General features: G+C 44.2%; 1 protein-coding gene across 1 annotated transcript; it reads right to left on the minus strand.

The window, feature by feature from the left end:
- Positions 1-6,348: 6,348 nt before the first annotated feature.
- Positions 6,349-18,264, minus strand: FGF22 (fibroblast growth factor 22). Its single transcript, XM_066636402.1, has 3 exons — positions 18,087-18,264; positions 7,237-7,340; positions 6,349-6,543 (listed from the first exon to the last, which is right to left on the minus strand). The coding sequence occupies exons 1-3, from the start codon at positions 18,262-18,264 to the stop codon at positions 6,349-6,351; spliced, it is 477 nt and encodes a 158-aa protein (XP_066492499.1).
- Positions 18,265-20,589: the final 2,325 nt, after the last annotated feature.

The following is a 20,589-nucleotide window of genomic DNA, read 5'->3' on the forward strand; positions in this document are numbered from 1 at the left end:
AGAGTGGATGGTAGACCCTAGATTTGATCATCAGTTCCCTGTCCCCACCTTAATCTCTCAAGCTATGAGAATCTACCTTGGGGGTCACAAGCACGGGAAGGTGGCCAGCATTCGAGGAGAGGGATCACCCCTTTAGCCTTGAGTAGGATCAATGAATGAATGGGGTGATGAGACAAACTGTTCATGTTCCTGTTGCTCCAGTTTAGATGTTTGGATACAGGGGGCTGTTTGCACCACATGCCAAACAACTAGTTGTCCAGAGTTGAGAAGTCAACAGTTAAGTTTAGAAGGTGGATGGATGAATCCACCTTCCAGGAAGGATGCTGCCATTTGTAGATGGGGTGCCAGCTGCAGCAGTGGCATGAATCTCTTGGCCAACTTGCATCACTGGTACTGGGAAGTTCAGGTGGCCTGGTTGGGTAGACTCTGTATTCCACCTAGCTGACACTACCCCAGTGGGGTAAAGGACAAAAGTCATGCACAAAATGTGCAGTGTGTGGTGATTTGTGGGGTGGGTGATTTTTCATAGCCAACTGAGATCAGAAGAGGGCATGTGCAGGTGCAACATAACTTTTGCCCTTGAACAACAGTACAGATGAGATAAGTGCACCCCTGAAGTTGCTGTAAGAGTTGGAGGTCAACCAGGTAGGCCAGTTAGCCAAACCCTGAAGCTCTGATATCCAGTGGCGACAGCAGCCGTGAGGATTTTGCAGGATTGAGAACTGTCTGGGAGCTTCCATTTATTTTTCACATTTTTATTCCACCCTTTCTCCAAGGAGCTGGGGGTGGTGTTTGTTTCCTAACCCCCCTTTTGTCCTCACAATGACCCTCTGAGGTAGGTGAGGCTAAGAGTAACTGGCCCAAGGTTACCCAGGAGCCTTCATGGCTGAGCAGGAATTTAAACCTGGATCTTCCAGGTCTAATTTCCAAACCACTACATCATCCTCATTTTTTACTCTCACATTTCCAGATGCAACTGCCTTCAAAACAAAACAACCAATCTCGGGGTCAAACAGTACATAGAAGATGAGTTCATGTGCAGTTTGACCCTTAAAATCTCAAGCGTGATTTTTTTTTTATTTTTGGTGCGTTCCCTGAGATCTCTTACATCATGCTGGAAATATATTCCAGAAGCAATGAGTCATCTACAGAAACCTGGACAGTGACCTAAATGGCTTGTCATGCAACCAGGAAGCTGAGAGTTCGGCAGAATGAAGGAGGAGCAGCTGGAATATGTGGACTGTTGACAGGCCAGTTCTGTCCTGCAGGGCAGTAGGAAAGGCAGTTGGAATGATGCTATCTTGCACAATCGGGTGTGATGTGCTTTCTGTTCCATAATATTTTTTTAAAAGATTGCATACTGTGGATGCTAAGGCATGTGGGTCACTGGTATTGGCAAAACCACCGTAACCCTGTAACCTTGCTCCTTGTTGCTTGACACTCTTAAAAAGTATCTACCATTTGACTGCCCTGAGGTCAGTTTGGAAGATGTCATTTGTGTCTAACTGTAAATGGCATGTTCTTAAAACAGCACCAAAGGCAAAACAAGTTATAATTGGTTGTATTTATAGAGTGCTTTCTGAATGAACATAATATACACATCCATCTTGGTAATCTATACAGGGTTCTTGTAAAGTGGGTCAGTATTCATATTTTTCTCTAATTGTTTTTCTACCATAACCACTTGGAGCAACACAGGATGAGTGGCAGGAATGAGGGTGGATATCCTTATTGTGTTCCTTTTGTTGTCCTTGAATGGATGGACAGACTGGACATTGATATTTGATCTAGTTTAATTGTTATATAAATCCATGTATTATATGTCATACGCTAAATAAATAAACTGCATTCCACTCCTCCTAAATTCTGGCTTAATTAGGATAACTTTATAAAAAAGGGTGATTGGTGCAAGTGCTGTTGACAGAAGTGTTCAATTATTGTGCACCTTTCCCTGCTCTGTATTACCAGTGTGCATATTAAGTGCCAGGATAGTATACTGGCTAGTGGTGCAAGAATTGGATTTAGACCTGAATGATCCTGATTCAAAACCCCTCAGCCTTGAAGCTTCCTGGGTGACCTTGGGCCCGTCACTATCTCTCAGCCTCACCAACCTCACAAGGTTGTTGTGAGGACAAAAGGAGAGGAGGAACCATGTACACCACCCTGAGCTCCTTGGAGGAAAAATGGTATAAAAATGTGAAAATAGATAAATATTGGGGGGGGGGGTGCAAAAAAAAAAAAACTGCGGTGAATGTATGATTGCATTCAGCTTCTTTTTCTGTGGGTGTCTTCCTAATAAGCTCTCCTTGTGCATTGCTAGAACACCACAGTTAAAGAATCCTGATGCGATCATGCCTGTGCGCAAGGTTGGGTTTGTTTAGGGAGCAGAAGCACTCCGGGAATTCTGTGCATGTTGACTTTAAGCAATTACTTCAGTCATGACATATTTTAGAGGTAGAAGCTGACTGACAGCTTGCCTGGATGGAGCTTCTTTCAGTGGCCCTACTACAGGAGGCTTCCCTCTGGGTTATGGATTCATGCTTCTTGCATGAATCTGAACATTGCCCTCATAATATGGAACCAATTTTGTCACTGTTGGCATTGGAAGCTTATGCCCAGGCCACTACTTTGTGCTTTTTGCCATAAATAACTAAAATTTAAATGGCATGCTGCCTCTTAGAATTGAGCTTGTTTTTGCAGCAACTTTCAGAAGACTTGCACCCAGGCCTTAGCTCCATCATTCCCATGAGAGTTTGGGTGCCAAAAACCTTTTCGGAGTGAATTCTGTGTAAGCAGCTTCAGTTCAGAAGACATGTCCGTGTCTTGGCTCTCAACAAACTTCAGGAGTCTGCCAATTGGAATTATGGTTCATTCTGTGATTATTCATTTTTATTTTTACTGATTGCTTTGGAGCAATACTGAGGAGGAACATGTTTCCCCATTTTGTTTTTTCTTCTTATAGCAACAGTAGAGGAACAATATACAGAAAAAAATCTGAGGTAAAAATTTTTTTGTTTTTTTAGCTTTTTAAAAGTTTGCCTGCTTGCTGCGCAGCAATGTGGTGAACAATGAAATAAACCTGCTGGTTTTTGTTTTGTGTTGGTGTTTTTAAGTACTAATAAAGTGAATAAGACAAACTGAAATAAATGTTTCTTTTTTCATTGAATAAGGTAAGGGGAGAGAGAAAACGATTCCTGTACTGCTGGTGCTGAGGTGGTGGGCAAAAGGAAATGAATACTTGGGCATTTTTTTTCTATCCATGAAGCACACAATGAGCACAGGGTCTCCCCAAGTTGAGAGCATGGGCAGAATGCTCAGCAAAGCTCTAGAACGGGTGACAAACACAAGGCCCACAGGCCTCTAAGTAATTTGTTTGGCCCCAGTTATAATTGGGCTCTCCCAGCTTGATAATTGGGCTCTTTCATATCTTGGAAATAACAAGATTTGCACTTTTTTTCCTTCTGTCATTTGCAGCTAATGAATTTCCAAGTGAGAACTAAGTGCTGATTTCTGGCCATCATTTGCTTAATGATGTCACTTCCAGCCCTCAGCAGTCACCATGAATGCTAACTTTAGCCCTCTGTATGAAATGAGTTTGACACCCCTGCTCTAGAAGCTTCCGTGGTTGGCTCTGTGCGCAGGCAGAACTTCATGCAACTACACAGGGACCACAAAGAACATGACTGGATTTCATATTAGTCAGGATTTCCTGGATCCAAGTGGCGATGCCCCTGAACCAGCAAAGGCTCAGTTTTCTCTTCTGAATGTTGCACACCTCCATATGGGGCACATTTATGAAGAACCACTGCCTGAGCCACACTGTTGAAAACTATATTCTGGCTGTGGCATTATTTACTCTGCAATAGCTTACATTGGGCTTAGCCATGGTGGAGCCATGGTGGAGCCAGGTCCTCCATGGGCGAGGGAGGTTCTGTTTTTATTAGTGTCCGTCACAGTTGCAGGTGCCAGGAACTTTGTGCCTAGGTCCCAAGAGAGTGCTTTTCCCTTCAGTGCAGTTGGAGTGGATTATAACACATTGGTCAAGCACCTACTTCACTTGCAGAACAGTTCCTGCCATCTCTAGGTAGGGCTTTGAAAAGCTCTGGAGAGGGCTGGAGAGCTGCAAGCACTAAAAGCTGACAATCCTGGGCCTAGACCTATAGGGAAGTAGATTTAGGCTGAACACAAGGAAGAATTTCTTAACCATAAGCGCTGCTGAGCACTGGAACAGTTTGCATTGTGTAGTTGGAGGTTTTCATTGGAGGTTTTCTAGAAGAGGCTGGATGGCTATCTGTCAGGGATGCAGTGTAGTGACATGTACAGAGCATGGGATTGGACTAGATGATCTCTAAGATAACTTCCATCTCTAGCATTCCCCTGATTCTGACTCATAGCAAGCATTGCCATATGAGCGGTGAGCAATGCTACTGCTGCCTCCTGCTTTATTTTTCTACTGCTCCCTCATCCCATTTTCTTCTTACTGCTGAGACAAACAGTTCTCTTGGCTATTTCTGTTGGAGCAGCTGTGGGAGGTTGAAGGGATGAGTGGGAGGTGCAACAGTTGTAGCTTTCTGTGGTGCTTTGTATCTATGCTGGATTGTGTTTGTATTGTGTTGTAAGCTGCCAGGGTGATCATTTTTTATTGTAAGGTGGACGGGTCTAAGTATTTTAGATAAAATATATATGCACCGGCTCCCACAAAGGACCTGTTGCCCTACCTCAACTGCACTGAACACACTGCAATTTGTGGTTCACACTTAGATGACTGCATTATCATTCATGCTCAATGTCGTTAATGGGTTGGTGAAGCATGGGCTGGGAGGTTTCTTTCAGATCCTGCTTTAAGTGTATGCTTAGTAGACTGAGCCACAGGGAAGCTGCCATTCTGCAAGCCTCCGCCCCATGTTATCACTACATTCTAAAACCAGCCTGCCCTGCAAGGTTGTTGTGTGAGCATTACTCAGATGATGTGAACATTCTAAAAGCACTAAGTAGGCGAATTATTATGCAGGAGTTCCAAAGCAGGTCAGACTCATTAGATTACTTATTATAAGTGGGGAAACTGGGGCAGTCTAGGGAAGTGAGTCATCCACGGACACCTTAGGTCAGCGTTAGTTGAGCTGTCATCTCTTTTTGGCTATCTGCTCCAAATGGGTAAACTGCTCCAAATGGGTTCCTTTGTGAACCATATGGCATTTGCCAACACTCAGTCTATATCTCTTAAGTGTTCCTTTCCTGCTCCTTATAAGTTTCCCCCTTTAAGGCATATCCAGTTTATTACAACAGGTAATCAGGAGCTGCCCAATTCCCTTAACAGTGTAACTAAACGCACTGCTGAAGATTTTACAAATGGTTTTTCAATGTGAACAAAGCAGCAGACCAGACAGGCAGGCAGTGGGTTCTTGTAAGAATGTCCAATTAGTAGTAAATAAGGAAACTTCACAGCAGTATTGAATACTTTTCAGCAGTGGTCATATGAAAGTAATTTTCAGATGACTGTATGAGTGGTCATTGCTTCAAAATGCACATGTGCATTGGTGAACCCCCCCCCCCCCAAAACAACCTTGACATGATCAGTTTCATAATTGCATCAAGATTCTTTTGTGCTGTGTTTTGCTAATGTGTGCATGTGCTCCTCAGCATAGGTATAGCTACTTACAAAGAGAATTGTGATGCAATCATAGGGCCAATTGCTTTTGTGTAGTGTTTCATCATTGCATATCTGTGCATCTTGGGGCCTTTTCTCCATAAAGGAACTGCACATTTACAGCACTGTACAAAATATGGAAATTAAAAAAAAAAACTGGTGGAGGATTCCCAATACTGTACACTGAGACCACTTTGGAGAAAAGACCAGGTAATTCAGGAAATCCAGGGGAAAATTCAGATGAGGATTTTGGAAGCAACCTGACTTAATGTTAAGTTCTTTGAACTTATATCATTTCACTTTTTAAAGTCTTAACTCAATTCCAGGAGATGGTCAGAGGCTGGGATCTTAGCACATGTCCAGGGAAGGGGTATTTCCTGGAGGTAGTCAAGTCCTTTCTGCATCTCCTGAGGCTCTCCTGGATTGGCCACATTGATGGCAAACTTTGAAGGCATTGAAGGCATTACAGGTCAAAGTTAGAAGTTGAGATGCAATATAGGTCTCAGGAACATGAATGCATGCACCATTTTTCCAAGATTGGCTTTATTTCTTATTCTCAACATATTTTTCTGTCCGTTTTCTTGGTAGAAAAGTCAACATTTTTCTGTCCATTTTCTTGGTACAAAAATAATAAATAACAAAAAAAAATGTTTTAAATATGCATATAATAAAGTAGTCCAGGGAGGGCAGCAGTCACTGAATCAAGAGATGAGCAAGGGGAGGAAATGAGTGGAGGAATGCTGTTGGCTTGTCTTGGAGCCCCGCCGTGGGACACCCTGCCCGTTGAGGGAGAGGAACATTGGGCGGCCCCTGTGTTGCCAGAGAAGCGAGGCGTATGTGTTGTAGTGGTTCTCTTCCAAGCACTCCTTGAATTTACAGTTGGGGCTGTAGACTTTCTGGGGGAGAAGAAAGACAAGGAGTGTGAGGTTGCACTTCTGAGGTTTGTACTTAAGAGCTGGAGTGGCAAACCACATGGGGCAACCCAAATTCAAGACTCCTAACTGGAGCTTGTAGGAATAGTCGTGCCTCTCCAATACTGAAAGATCTACCTTGGCTTCTGGTTCATATCCAGGCTTATTTGAAGTAGGACGTCTTGGCCTTTTAAGGCCCTGAATGTCCTGGGATGGATGTCTTCTCCCACATGTACTTGCCCATCAATTAAGATCTTTCTTAAAGGCTTTTCTTTGGGGATTCACCCCAACACCCCATTAATAGATTAGGTGTGTAGTAAGTGGAAAGAATCTATTCTGTGGTGGCATCCAAATTGTGCAACCCCTTTCCTAGGCATCTTCCCTGGCACTCGGTTCTGGAGCATTAGAGGCTAGGGGACATAGGTTAGATACCAAAGTTGGTACCAAAGTCCCAGAGACCATGAGAGAAGGGCCCGCATTTCATATTTTGATTTGAGTTATGCAGCCAAATATTTGGCTGGAAGTCACCAGGGTTAATTGCAATTTGGCTGGGAAAAGCAAATGTATCTAGGATGTTTTTTTTTCTTCAGTACAAGCAACCCTCTTTTGGTTGCGGTCACGGGTATCCCAAGCCCTCCTTCTTTGTCTAGTGTGAAAAGAATGAAGTTGCAATGTTACCGTTCCGTAGATTTTCCCCTTTCTGTTCATGGCCAGGTAGAAGCCACTGTGGATGGATCGGATTGCAACAATGCCCACACCCACAGAACGGATTTCCATAATACCTAGAAGAACAGAGAATAATGGTGAATAGTGTATCCAAGCCAATGAATGTTTATTAAAGATGCTCCAGAAATTCTCATCTGAATTTCACTCTAAATTTTGGTCTTCTAAATTATTGGCTTTGCTTCCAAAGTGGAAGCAACACATTAGGAATGCAATGTTTTGATTTGTCATTTCTGAATGTTGTGCAGAGTGCTGCTTTGTGTGGTTTGCTGCTGCTTTAGGTTCACTTGTAAAACACTGCAAAAAAGCAATCTTGATGTAATTACACATGACCGCATAATAATACATTTTGTGCATTGTTTTAGCAATATGCATGTTCACATCAGTAAAACACTTCACAAAAAGAATCTTAGGCTGCAATCCTACGCACACTTTCCTGGAAGTAAGACCTATTAAACACAATGGAACTTACTTCTGAGTAGACTAACCTAGGATTGTGCACCCAGTGTAATACATATGATCACATCAAGATTGCTGTTTTGCAGAGTTTTATCATCAGTGACACGGGGGAGGAAAAGGAAGATGCAAAATAATTTAAGGCTATGGCAAACTGCGGCTTGTCCCATACTGCAATTAATTTTAGAGTATCTCCTAGTGAAACCAGAAGGAGGGCAGTGGTGAAAGCGAGAGCAGTATTGTCAGACATGCAGGAGTGAACACCTGTGGGATGTGTGGTGCTGAATGGATTTGGATAAAGGAGGATGGGGGCACCTAGGACCCAATCCAATTTTCTAGCAGTGATGCAGCCATGCCAATGGGGCGTGTGCTACATCCAGGGGTGAGGGGGGCAGTTATAGAGGCCTCCTCAGGGCTGCATTGGTGTTGGAAAGCTGGATAAGATTGGGCCCTTAGAAAACTAAGATTAATAGAAGTTGCAAGATTTTGTTTCCTAACTACTGATGTGCACTCCCCCTCTACATTTTTTTTTTGAAGAGCTAACATTAATTGCCTCTTTGAGATTGGGAGGGGGAACCATGCCCTCATTCTGCCCTGAGCTTTGGAGTGGTCATGATTTGGAGTGGTCATGGCTTTGATTTAAACCATCTCTGATCTTTTTTTGAGCCTAGAGAGATAAGCATCCATGAAAATGTCTTCCCTGCAATCTTTATCTTAGGGGGAAAACAAAGGTTCCTGTGACATAATGTAAAGCTGGGGCAGGGAGAAAGTATGAAGTAAATGCATTTTTTTTAAAAGTATCTGCCCTGTCTAGCTTTCTGATAATCACTTGGCTCACAGCCTCAGTATTCTTTACCTATAAAATAGGAGCATGTAATTAACCTCTGGTCTGATCCAAGAGAGCATATTCAGAGGCAATATATAATCCAGATCCCCTCCCTCTTCAGCAAAGACTTATTGGAAGGAGGCATGGCCAGATCAGAAAATTGGGCCGAGTTACTGTGGATATCTTCCTCGGTAGGTCAATGCTATAAGCCAATAATGACCTAGCTAGATCCACCACTACTCTCACCCCCATGCCCCAGGGCCTAGGAGAGGGAGGTAAAGGGGATAATTTGTACCCAGGCCCAGGGTCAGAAAGGGGGCCCAGGAGCCAAAGGAGGGGGCCCAGAAAGTTCCTGGGACCTGACATTTTCCTATCTTACCTGAACTCACTGCCAGCACATAATGTTGGGGCACAACCATGTGCATACAGTGTTAACTGCTGCTGCAAGCCATACACATCAGGCCCAGGAAAGCATCCGTGACCCTCCTTAACACAGTGTCAAATCTGGGAGGAAACTGGGCTACTACAGTAACTCTTTGGCTTGTGGATTCCATTACCATGAAGGAGAGTATAGAAGCTCAGGGACCCAGCTGTGGGGCTACAGCTGCTGCAGAAGTTCATTTTGATCCATTCTAGTGTGAGCCTAAATACAATAATGCTAATTTTCTGCAATGCATTTTCTATATTTCAAAAATTTTAGAGATTTAGGAGGGTGTTTGGTTTTCCATATTACTTTATCTAGCTGCTAATGCTGCATGGTTGGGTAGACCTGGACTCTGCATCAAGAAGCCTAGTAGACCTGAGCTCCAAAGACTACTGTGGCTGTCAGCACCCTCCCCCATCCTATTTCCCCCTCCCTGCTCTGCTTGTCCCCATTGCCCCCTTACCCTTTGGAAAGGGGCCCAGAAGAAACTTTGTACCCATTGCTAAAATTCCTCTCATAGGCCTTGCCATGTGCCCCCTAAAAAACCCACAAACAAAAAAAACCATAGCCATTTATCTCACCCCTTCTTGCGAAGGCTGTCTTTAAGCCAATTGAGCTCCCAATTGGGTCTGCACCGAAGGGGCCCCACATGCTAGAGTAATCTACTCTAGTCTTGTCAAATACACACAATACGTTGCAACTGACATTTTGAAATTTTTTTCTAAACAAAAATACATATTGTTACTAAATCATTTCACAGTTGCTAAAACAACTGGCCTTGTAACTACAAGCATGCCCCCATATCCATGTGGGGTTATCCATTCTGGAACCCCCCACAGATATGTGAATCCACAGACACTTGAATCTGTGGGTACAGGGGACACCTCCCCCCATCTCTGGAGGTGAGGGGAGCTCTACTTCCCATGCTTCCAGAGGGTCTTCTAAGCCCAGCAGAGGCTGTGCGTATCCACCCGCGGCCTCTGCTGGGCTCAGAATGACTAAAAATAGTGAAAAGCATCACTTCTGGACTTCCAAAGTCTTCCCTGGCCCTCATACTGCCTTTTAAAGGCATAAAAATGTTGCTTCTGGTTTTGCAGAAAAAACCGTAAGTGACATTTTTCGCTATTTTTGCACATGGGGGATCGTGGATACCTGATCCTCAGTAAGAGAAACCGCAGATATGGGATCCGCGGATATGGGCCCCCCTTGTATTTACTTTTCAAAGGTAATCTACACATTGTGTTTGTTTACTTATAGGCTTACAGGTATGCAATTTTATACTGAAGTGTGCTTAGATCCATTTGGTCCATTAACTCACATGCACTTTTTAAGTGCACATTTTAATTGCTTTCCATTCTATCATAGAGAGATAAAGTCTATCATGAATTTTATTTTGCATATCTGCATATCTAAGATTCTTCAGACCTTGGCCGTGAACCTGCCGCCCCTTCAAAAATTGTTTCTAATTGGGCTCTGCATCTCCTAAGGCTGGCCCTGTTCCTGAATTTGACAAAACAGGAAGTGGAGGTCATCATGGGAACTCCCATTGTGTCCTGCACATTCTGTTTTATTTAAGGGCTGCAAGGGAGGAGAGAGTTGAATGGATTGGGAAGCAGATCACCATTGACCTTGTGGGTTTTTTGGTTGTGAGCAGTGGTAGTCTGCTTCCTTCATCTTGCTCCTTCCTTAAGTGGGAAGCAGACTGATGCAGCCAGTCTGTAGCGGGCTAGAGGGAGGTGGCGGCAGATGCAAAGTGACCGAGCCCCCTGCATCTGCTGCTTACCTGCCAATGCAAGCCTCATCATTTGCATCATGGGTGGGCCAGCCCTGCTTTAGGCTCATTGGGACTTTTAATGGTTTCATGTATTCCCACAGCACACCAGAATGCTCCCATATGGTTTGGGGATGATAAAGGAGGGGCTGTAGCACAGTGGTTCAGTCCATGCGTCGCGTGCCTCCAGAGGGTCTTCTGAGCCCAGCAGAGGCCGCGTGCGTCCACCCCACCTTCAATTGCAATTAACTGAACCAGGCAAGGCTGAATGCCTCATGGGCTTCTCTGTGGCTCAGTTCTGATAATGAACTGGTCTGTTTGTGATCCAGATTAAGAACTGTTGAATCAGACTCAGAATCCATAGTCAAATGTTCTGTTTATATTACACCAGCAGCCACTGAACAAAGCATATGTAAGCAAGGAAGATGATGGTCTTCTCTTGTTACTTGCCCTGGCATTTGGTATTCACAGATATACTGCCCTGTGCATGGAAGTTCCATTTGTTCCTTCCTTGGTGACCCAAATCAAGACAAGTGCTGCAGCCTTTATTATTCAAGTAAGGGTTTCTTCTCCCTGGGGTTCTTTCTTTGCATCTTGCATTGATCTGATGTCTTATTTGTGTCATTCTTTTCCATATGGATTTAACCAAGGGAAACACAGAAAGCTTCTACAGTACTTATCACTAAGCCCCCCTTCCCCCGACTGCTGGAAATCCTGCCTCAGCCCCCTGTTCTGAAATGTCAACCATCAATCATTCAAGTTTGTCTCCACAGTCATAAGGACTGGAAACTTGCAGAAAGAAAGAAAAGATTTTGAAGGATGGTGAATTTTGTACGACTTGCCAATTTCTAAATTTGCCTGGTGCAACCATTGACTATTCTTCAACCCTAACAAACATAGCATTTATTCTGTGATGAATTTCAACTGCTCAAAGAACTGTTTATTCAAATGAGCAAATGTATGAATTTAAGAATAACCCTACTGGATCAGAGCAGGACTGAGCATGGAGGTTCCAGTCAGTTATTATGGCTGTTGATAGACCCGTTTCCTCTCTGAAGTGTTCAAAATCCCATTTAAAGCCATTTATGCTGGTGGACATCATCACATCCTGTGGCAGTGGGTTCCAGAAGTCAATTTTGTATTGCATGAAGAAGTGCTTTCTTTTGTCTGCCCCAAATCTCATGCCAATCTATTTTATTGGCTGACTCCAAGTTCTAATACAGGCATGTGCCACTTAACAACAGTTCACTTAACAATGGACCACATATATAATGGTGGTCAAAGCACAATAAAGATGCTCTTAATGAGGCAATTGCATCTCCCATAGCCTGCAGCAGAGTATCTGAGAGTGTCTGTTTATACAACAGAGAGGCTCTTAATGAAAGGAGACAACCTATCTACAGTAGCCTGTGTAGCCAGCTAGTGTGTCTGTTTACACAACAAAGGCAATAGATAATTGCATAACAACGCTGGAGATTGTATTTCCCCCCCCCCCCCCCCCGTTTAGCTAGACTCCTATTAATCACCTCAGTTGTCTAACTCAAAAGCATCCCACCATTTAGCCTTTCTTGTACTTCAGTGCACCTAGAGTTTGTGACTGACATGCGCTTTGGCCTGTGGAATTCATAGTGCAAACTGACCCAGTTCTCAACAAGGTCTGTCACCTCTCCCAAGAATTGTTAGGGTAATTCTGTATTATCTTCCCCCCTCCCCTTTTAACATATAGGGGAAGAGTGACCACAGACCAGTCATTATATCTCAGTCTAACCTGCCTCGAAGGGTTGTTGTGAGGATATAGGAGGGAAGGAACCGTATCCACCACCCTGAGCTTATTGGAGGAAGAATGGGATAAAAATCTGAAAAATGAATAAGCGAGAAAGCTGTGAACTCCTAGTGAAATTGCTGGTGCAGTTTGAACCTGGATCATGTTTGCATCTGCTGTGCCCCCTGTTAGTTCTGTTCCATGCCAGATTTGAAAAGATCCTATTTTCTCATGTTGCCAGGGCCATTTCTGAACAGAAACAACATCTATCATCCTGCTGCCTTCCTAAGGTAGATGCTCTGATTGAGGAAGCTTCTTCAACCAGCTCTTGGTTAGCTCACCTGTGACAGCCACACTGACCACAACTAGCAGGAGAGGATATGGAGGATGGCATGGCATTCATTCTCCTACACACATGCAAAGTAAAACCACAAGCAGGAATTGAATGAGAGGATGGTGATCATTTCAGCCTACCTTGTTGACTTTGGAAGGAAAGGTAGAAGGACAGCTCGGGCTATGTGGGAGTTGGGTCCAGGGGTTCAAAACTGACTCAGCTGTTGTAAGGATCCATGAGAACTAGAAAACTGCTGATTTTTAAATAAAGATTTAACAGATTTCCTCTAGTTTCTCAAGACATCATGAAATGTCCCATGAAAACAAGTTGTGAAAAGTGCAATAGAATGAGGTGGCTTCAAATAAATACACTTGGGGCTTAATCAGAGTCTGCAAAGCCCTTTGGGATGCAAGTCTCTGCTCTGAACCATGAAAGGTAACAATTAAGATAAGATGACCTCTGAGGTCATACAGACTGCATTTATTCAGCATGGAATAAACAGCCACACTCAGTCTCCCCATATCTCCTGGGTCTAATGCAGTTTCCTCATTAAATTTGATTCACTACTACTTAACCAAGTAAGGTTGCACTGATTAATACAGGTATATCAACTAAATTAGAGTCCCAAGTAACCATTGAGTAGATCACATCCTGGCAAAGTCTGTAATTGGCTGTTTTCCGTTCTTTAAATAATATATGCATGTATGTTTAATGTTATGTATGTATGTATTTGTGTATACATTTACATTTACACATTTACACATTTACACATACATACATACATACATACATACATACATACATACATACATACATACATACATACGTGTGTGTGTGTGTGTGTTGCTTAGGTCTCTATTCTCGGTATGGTATCTGTTCAGAGACTTTATTTACCAAATATTTATGCCAAATAAAGGTTGAACAAACAAACAAAATTAGATTAACCTTCCCTTTGGGATGAACATTTGTGTTGGATCCTTTAGAACTCATGTGACTCTGTGAGCTTATTTGTGGCTCAGCAGAAGTTTTGTCCTAAGGCTGATTTTACTGATTATGTTTTATCTTGCCCTTCCTCCCAGAAGTGTACACGGTTCTTCCCTCACCCCACTTTTGATCTCACAGCTGCCCTATGAGGTAGGTCAAACTATGTAAGAACACCACCGTTCTATAATAAAAAGAATGAGAAAGAACAAGCTTGCAACCACTCCAGCATCAGGCACAAATTAGTATTTACGCAAAGTTCCTATATTTTATTTTCTTAGCAAATAAATATTCTTGTTAATTTCAAATCAAGAACTCAACCCCTCCTTCACAATAGTTAAGGCTGCAATCCTATCTACACTTACCTAGGAGTAGGCTGTATTGACTATAATGAGTAGTATTGACTATAATGAGTAGACATGCATAGGATTGCGCTGGAGTTCAGTTTCTGTCCTCAATCCTCTGTCTTAGCTGTTTTCTTTCCATCTCTGCTCCTTCTCAGCCAACAGCTCTTACAGTACAATCCTAAGTGTGCCTACTCAGAAGTAAGTTCCTTGGTATTCCATGGGACTTACTTCCATGAAAGTGGCCTTTGTCTTCCTTTTCCACAACTTCTCATCTCATCTTCAGTCAATTATTATTCCCTTCCTCCAAGTTGGCTTCCTCTGTGTCTCTTGTCCAGTCTTCTGTGGTCTGTCTCCCTTCCTTCCTTACTCTGGTTTCTTCCTTCAGCTTCTCTTCCCCAACCAATTGTCACTTCTCTCCTCCTGCTCCGCTCACAACACTGCCTGCCCCTGCCTTTCTGTAACTAATATGGTATGCCTTTGCAGAAGCAGACACTGCAAACTTCTTCCTCTTTAAGCCATAGAAGTCCCCAGATGTTTTGTCCATATATTGCCATTTTCCAAAACATGATGATATACACATTATTATTCATTAGACGTTCCCCAAGAACGTCCCCAGGAATTCCCCAGGAAGTGTCACCAGGCATTCCTGAGTCAGGCTTTGCTGAGCGTACCTTTACTACTTCTTTCACATCCTGTGAAGACTCTCTGAGCTTATTTGTGGCTCTGAGCAGAGGATGTTGCAGTTCAGAGAGTGTGGATGCCTGTAACAGTCACAACCATTCAGATACAAGTCATTGGACAAAGAGGTGGTTCAGTTCTACACATGTCTCTCCAGGAGAAGCTAGACTTTTTCAGTCACTTCCATCTTGCCGATCATTAAGCATTCTAGTCCACCACTCTCATTTCCTCTGCACTTCTGCTCTGTCCCTCTCTTCCTTTTCCAATCAGGGGAGTGGGAGAAGAAGGAGCAGTAGTGGAGCCAAGTGGGAGAACAGAGGTGAGCGGTCTCCTAGCAATATGTTACCTAAGGTGACTGCTTCAGGTGACTTCCAGGTGGGCCATCCCTGGGTTACTGGACTTTACATTTGTGGAGTTCTCCATTTCTTCTTCCCAGTCTCTACAGCTGACCTGTTTCTTTAGGACTTCTTTCTGCATATGGCCAGTCTCCTACCCAAGGTCTTCCAAGTTAGCCACTCAAGTATGCCACTCAAGTATCAAGTATGGCCTTCTCTTGATGACATTTCTTGATCTCCATCTCGGGCAACTGAATGCCTTCCACACCATGATGTAGCTTCTGGTCATGTAGCCTGGTGCTGGATTCAAAATGATGCCCTAGAAGTGATGTCACAACCGAAAGTGGCATCACGCCTGGGTTTTATAAAAAGTGAAAACTGGGGGAAAACCTGCCTCCTCCCCCCAGCAGCTCACCACCCGCTTGCTCTGCCACCTCCCCCAGTCAGTGGCATAACTAAGGCATCTAATCTGCTACCTGGGGTCAAAGAAGATTTTGTAGCTCCCCCTGCATGACAAAATCAAATTGAATTAATTAATTAAATAAAAAGTGTGCACAGAGACACTGTGCTGCGATAATGAGGAATGGTTCTTCTCCCCCTGCTAAATATAAGCACCACTTGAGCACCACTTGAAAAAGTGCCTCTTTACCCAGTTAACAGGCATAACTGTGTTATGATACATGGAAATGAGAGCTGACTCATATTAATACCTTATTGGTCCCATTCTGTATCATAATAACATCTCATTGGCTCTCAAAACAATCAGTCCCATACATCAGTTTTGAGTTAAAGAAATCCACTTTTTGTTCCATAAGGCAGTTGTGTTTTCATTTTCTGGTTCATTGGTCATAACGTTTGATAGAATACAGATATTCCAGTGAGGTTTGTTTCATTGCATTCTGCATTAAATTACCTTTCCAATGGGGTATAACTTGATGTTGTTATTTGTACATTTCAAGGTTTTCACAATTTTGGCCACTAGTGTCAAGCTCAGCTGGTTGCTCCCCTAAAGCTTGTTGCCCAGAGCAATTGCTACCCCCTGCACCCCCTTAGCTATGCCACTGCTTCCACACTTTGATGGTACTGCATTTCCAGCATTTTGCTGTCCCCTTCTGGGATAAAGGACCTTCTGTGTGAGCCCAGGAGCTTCATTAGTGCAGTCGCCTCTTTCCTTTTTCAGCTGGAAGAGAATTTTCCTCCGCTGCCGAGTTCCATCTTTGTAGCTCCAAATGTCTTCTTCATGGCTCTCCTTTCACTGAACTCCACAGGGCTTATCTGTGCTTGAGTGATCCCAGCAGCCTTGAGTCCATTCTTACCCAACACCTGTCCCTTTCTGTCACAAGCTCATCTCTAGTTTTCTTATCCATTTCTGGCTGCTTCCTCCAAAGCCTCCGAATCCTTCCACTCACCTGGGTTTGAAGCCACTCACCTGGCTTTTCATATTCTGCCTGTACTTTGTGCTTCCTAACTGTGCCTTGTTTTTGCTATGCAATCTGTCTCATGTTGGAGACCTTTGACCTTCCTTGGTGCACTTGAGATGCTTCATTTTCTCACATGCTCAGCAGCCTGGTTTTCTGGCTGCTCTTCTGCATGCTTCGTTCAGGTTGTGCTGTCCTCTCTTTTGCTGGAGCTCAGCAGTTCTCAGGGAAGGCTACTTGTTGAAAGCCCCAGGCTTTTCTGCTGTGCATCCTCTGGCAATGCGTCCTGCTGTACCACATCTTCTGCAACCAGGACTGCCCTCCTTCTCAAATCTCTTTTCCTGCCAACAATCGCTTTAGCTATGAAATATTCTGTGGCCCCAATCTCTAGTTGCAGAAACCCTCAAATTAGCTCTCATTTCATCTTTTGTATGTCTCACAACATTTCTGCTAACATTCATAAAACTCATCCCATTACCTCCATCACCACAGCCCAGATATTCTTCTCTCCATCTGGGCTCAGTGGGTGTGCCATATTAAAACCTCCTGGTCATAAACAGGATTGCTTTAGACCAGGGGTGCTCAAACTTTCAACTTTATGGATCCTGGACCTTTAAAATTGTGTAGGAGAGATAATTTCAGCAGGTGCAGCTTGTCATCTGTGGGATGACAAGTTGCACCTGCTGAAATTCTCTCTTCTATACACTTGTTAAAGGTCCAGCATCCCTAAAGCTGAAAGTTTGAGCACCCCTGCTTTAGACTCTTCAGCTCTGCTTGTAACCACAGTTAATCCAACACCCTAACCCAGGGCCCCCCAAACAATGGTCTGCAGAACATCCATCCATCCATGTTGACCAGTCCACTGAATCCAGTTACATTATGATTGGGTGAGATCACTCTTTCTCCCCCACCCACCCAATGCACCTTCTTCTTCCTGCTGGATGAAGTGACTACTAGGCTGGATTGCTTTTGCTGACAGCCCAGCAGAGAGAGAGAGAGAGAGTCCCATAGCTGCAAACGCTGCAAAATGTCTACAGCCGCAATCCTAACCCAACTTTCCAGCACTGACATAAGGGCAAAGCAGCTCCTAGGTAAGAGAGCAAACATTACCTTACCTTGAGAAGGACTCCATGACTGCACTCCCCCCACTGCAGGATGCAGCACATGCCCCACTACTGCAGCTTTGTCAGTGCTAGAAAGTTGGTTAGGATTGCGCTCTACATTATTTACCATCACGTGACCATCTCAAGCCCACCAAGGCAGCAAGACTGAGTGGTTTGGGGACCTCTGTTCTAATTACAGCACCATACTGGCTGTCTCACTTGGTAATTCCATTTTCAGTTTTGTGACAGAGAGAGTTAAGAACACGCTTCTAGTTGAAGCAATGGTGAGATTTCCTGGTAGGAGCCAAAGACTAAGGTGCTCACAGTTATACTCCTTCACTGCTATATGTCAAATACAGTTAATACTCACTGTCTGGACACTCTTTCCACCGTGTCCCATCTACTTTGCCATGGCTGTTGATACGTAAGAAGAACTGTGTTGAAGAATAGAGCTGTCTCCAACGCACATCACCCTCCAGGTGGTGATATGTATGGCTGCGCCTGCCGCTCCCAGCCCACCGCTGCTTGCTGTCCAGCTCCAAGACCATGTCTCCGTGCTCTTGAGCCAAACCACCAAGCATAAAGAATACCAAAGGACACAAAAAAGTTACACCACTGAGTGGCTTCCACCAACCCATAGCAGTTCAGGCTGTAGGACAGAGAAAATTTGCCCAGATTCCAATGGGGCGAGGAGGACAAGCAAATATTTCAAAGTACCAGCTGGAGAATATTTTTGACTAACAGTGGTGAGCCCCAAATCATCATCATTCTTTTTGCTGGTGGGTGCAATTGATGCTCTGTCAGTGAGTCCATGGTGTGGAAACTTAATATCAGCAATGAAATCTTGCAGGTGTTGGTTGGGGATCCCAGCAAAGTGAAAACTGTCTCAGCACTTGCCTCTGTCTGAGCCAGGGAGGATTTCTTGAGGTCTAGCCTCTTGTTGCTTCTTCTGTTGCCTCCTCCTTAAGATCTACTTGAAGTTTCACCAAAACTCAAAGAGATCTTGCCGGTTTTACTGCAGAGCTGCGTCAACGTCACTTAAACTTTAGCAACTGTACCATTGACAAGAAACAACACTGAGATTTTTTTTTCTCCTGCTACCAAGAAGGGGAGGGATTAGCTAAGCCTTCCTCACAACCAATGGTGGAATTCTAAAGGCGGGGCTAGGTGTGTTTTTTTCCCCTCCCTCATTCATAAATCTGTTTTGGAGCAGTCAGAGTCCAGGTTTAAGAATGAAAGGGGGTGGGTCTGACAGGAAGGGTTCAGCAAAGTACAACATAATCAGTTGCATGTTTCCTCAGAAATAAGCCCTGCTAAATTCAATGAGATTCATTCTCCAAAGAACAGGTTTAGGACTGCACTTAGGGATTGTGAAAAATAGTGCATTTAAAAAATCAGGAGATCCTTTCTCTCTGTAACAGGGGTGTCCAAACATTTTGGCAGGAGGGCCACATCATCTCTCTGACACTGGGTCTGGGCCGAGAAAAAAAGAATTAATTTACATTTAAAATTTGAATAAATTTACATAAATGAATGTTAAAGATGGAACTTATATGAATGAATGAAGGTCTTGCAGTAGCTCAAGGCCTATAAAAGGCCTTGCACAAAGCAAGGTCAGCTGCCACTGCTGCATTACAGACATGAAACACCAAATAGTGGAGGGAGCCCTTGTCCCACAGCTCAGGTGACAGGTTGAGCAATCGTCCTCACACTGAGAGCAGTTGCATTGGGCCAGCATGGGCTCCAGCAAGTCTTTGGAGGGCCAGAGGCTCATTGGAGACTGAGGTCTCCCCGTGGGTCTGATTGGGAGCCCCTGAGGGCTGCAAGTGGCCCCTGGGCCAGGGTTTGGGCACCCCTGCTCTGTAAGAAAAGCCCTGCTGAATGAGATCAAGGGACCATCCACCCCAGAGTTCTGTTTCCAACAGTGCATAGCCAGTGTAAATAACAAAAATCAAATGCTCAATATCTGCTGGTCATGCTCAGCCCCGTAGGGGTGTCGTTCAAGGAGCTGAGATGGAGCACAGCACCAGGCCTTCTCCTACAGCAGTGGTTCTCAAACTGTGGGTCTGGGACCCACCAATGGGTCATGGTACAATTTACGGTGGTTCACGAAACTGACATGGCAGATTAGGCATGGTGCATCAAGGGTTAAACAAGGTGCTACAGGGGGGGTGAGCACTGCTGCCCAGTCACCATCATAGTTACACTCCTTGGCATTCATAAATCAGGCAGCAGCCTCTAGGGCCTCTGAAAAGTTTGGGAACCTCTGTACCTACAGCACAAGTTCATCAGCAGGAGTGCTCAGGGTCTGCCTTTGAAACTTTCTTTCCCAAAGGACGTGAGTTGAGGAGCAGGAGGTTCAGCAGGAGGTAAACTGAGAAATGTGCCTAGGCCCTAGGGGCATAGGTGTGAGTCCAGCTGTGCCTGATGCAGGGACACAATGGGGGCAAGGGTGGACTCCTCCAACGGCAGGGTCATTCTGCCACATCTCTGCACAAAAAGTGTCACACATACTGTATATGGAAGTAAATACATTGTCCAGTGTGAAGATGCAGCAGAACTTCTTCAGGGCAGGCTGATCATTAGAGACAAAACCAGACAGAGGCACACCTGGAAGTCTCTGCTGTTGGTGGATTCTTTGGTCTCATAGGAGTTTTTGATCGTTAGAGTAAGAATCCATGCATGTATACACGGAAGTAAGTCTCATTATAGTCAATGGGGCTTACTCCCAGGTGAGTGTGGATAGGATTGCAGTGAGGATAAAAGCAAGAGAATCATGTGTGTTATGCTGACGCACATACTCGGATATATAGGCAATTCACCTTCCTCTGTTGGCTCATGTTTGGTTTCTCTTGGCTTGGGACAGAGGCCTG

This window comes from Tiliqua scincoides, chromosome 8, assembly GCF_035046505.1.
Source record: "Tiliqua scincoides isolate rTilSci1 chromosome 8, rTilSci1.hap2, whole genome shotgun sequence".
Taxonomy (NCBI): Eukaryota; Metazoa; Chordata; class Lepidosauria; order Squamata; family Scincidae; genus Tiliqua; species Tiliqua scincoides.

Excerpts from the sequence above, each read along its gene's own strand:
- FGF22 (XM_066636402.1), bottom strand. The coding sequence starts at position 18,264 with ATGGTCTTGGAGCTGGACAGCAAGCAGCGGTGGGCTGGGAGCGGCAGG. Across the intron at positions 7,341-18,086 it reads GTGGAAAGAGTGTCCAGACA|GTATTATGGAAATCCGTTCT; the intron begins GTGAGTATTAAC and ends CTGTTCTTCTAG. Across the intron at positions 6,544-7,236 it reads AGGGGAAAATCTACGGAACG|AAAGTCTACAGCCCCAACTG; the intron begins GTAACATTGCAA and ends CTTCTCCCCCAG.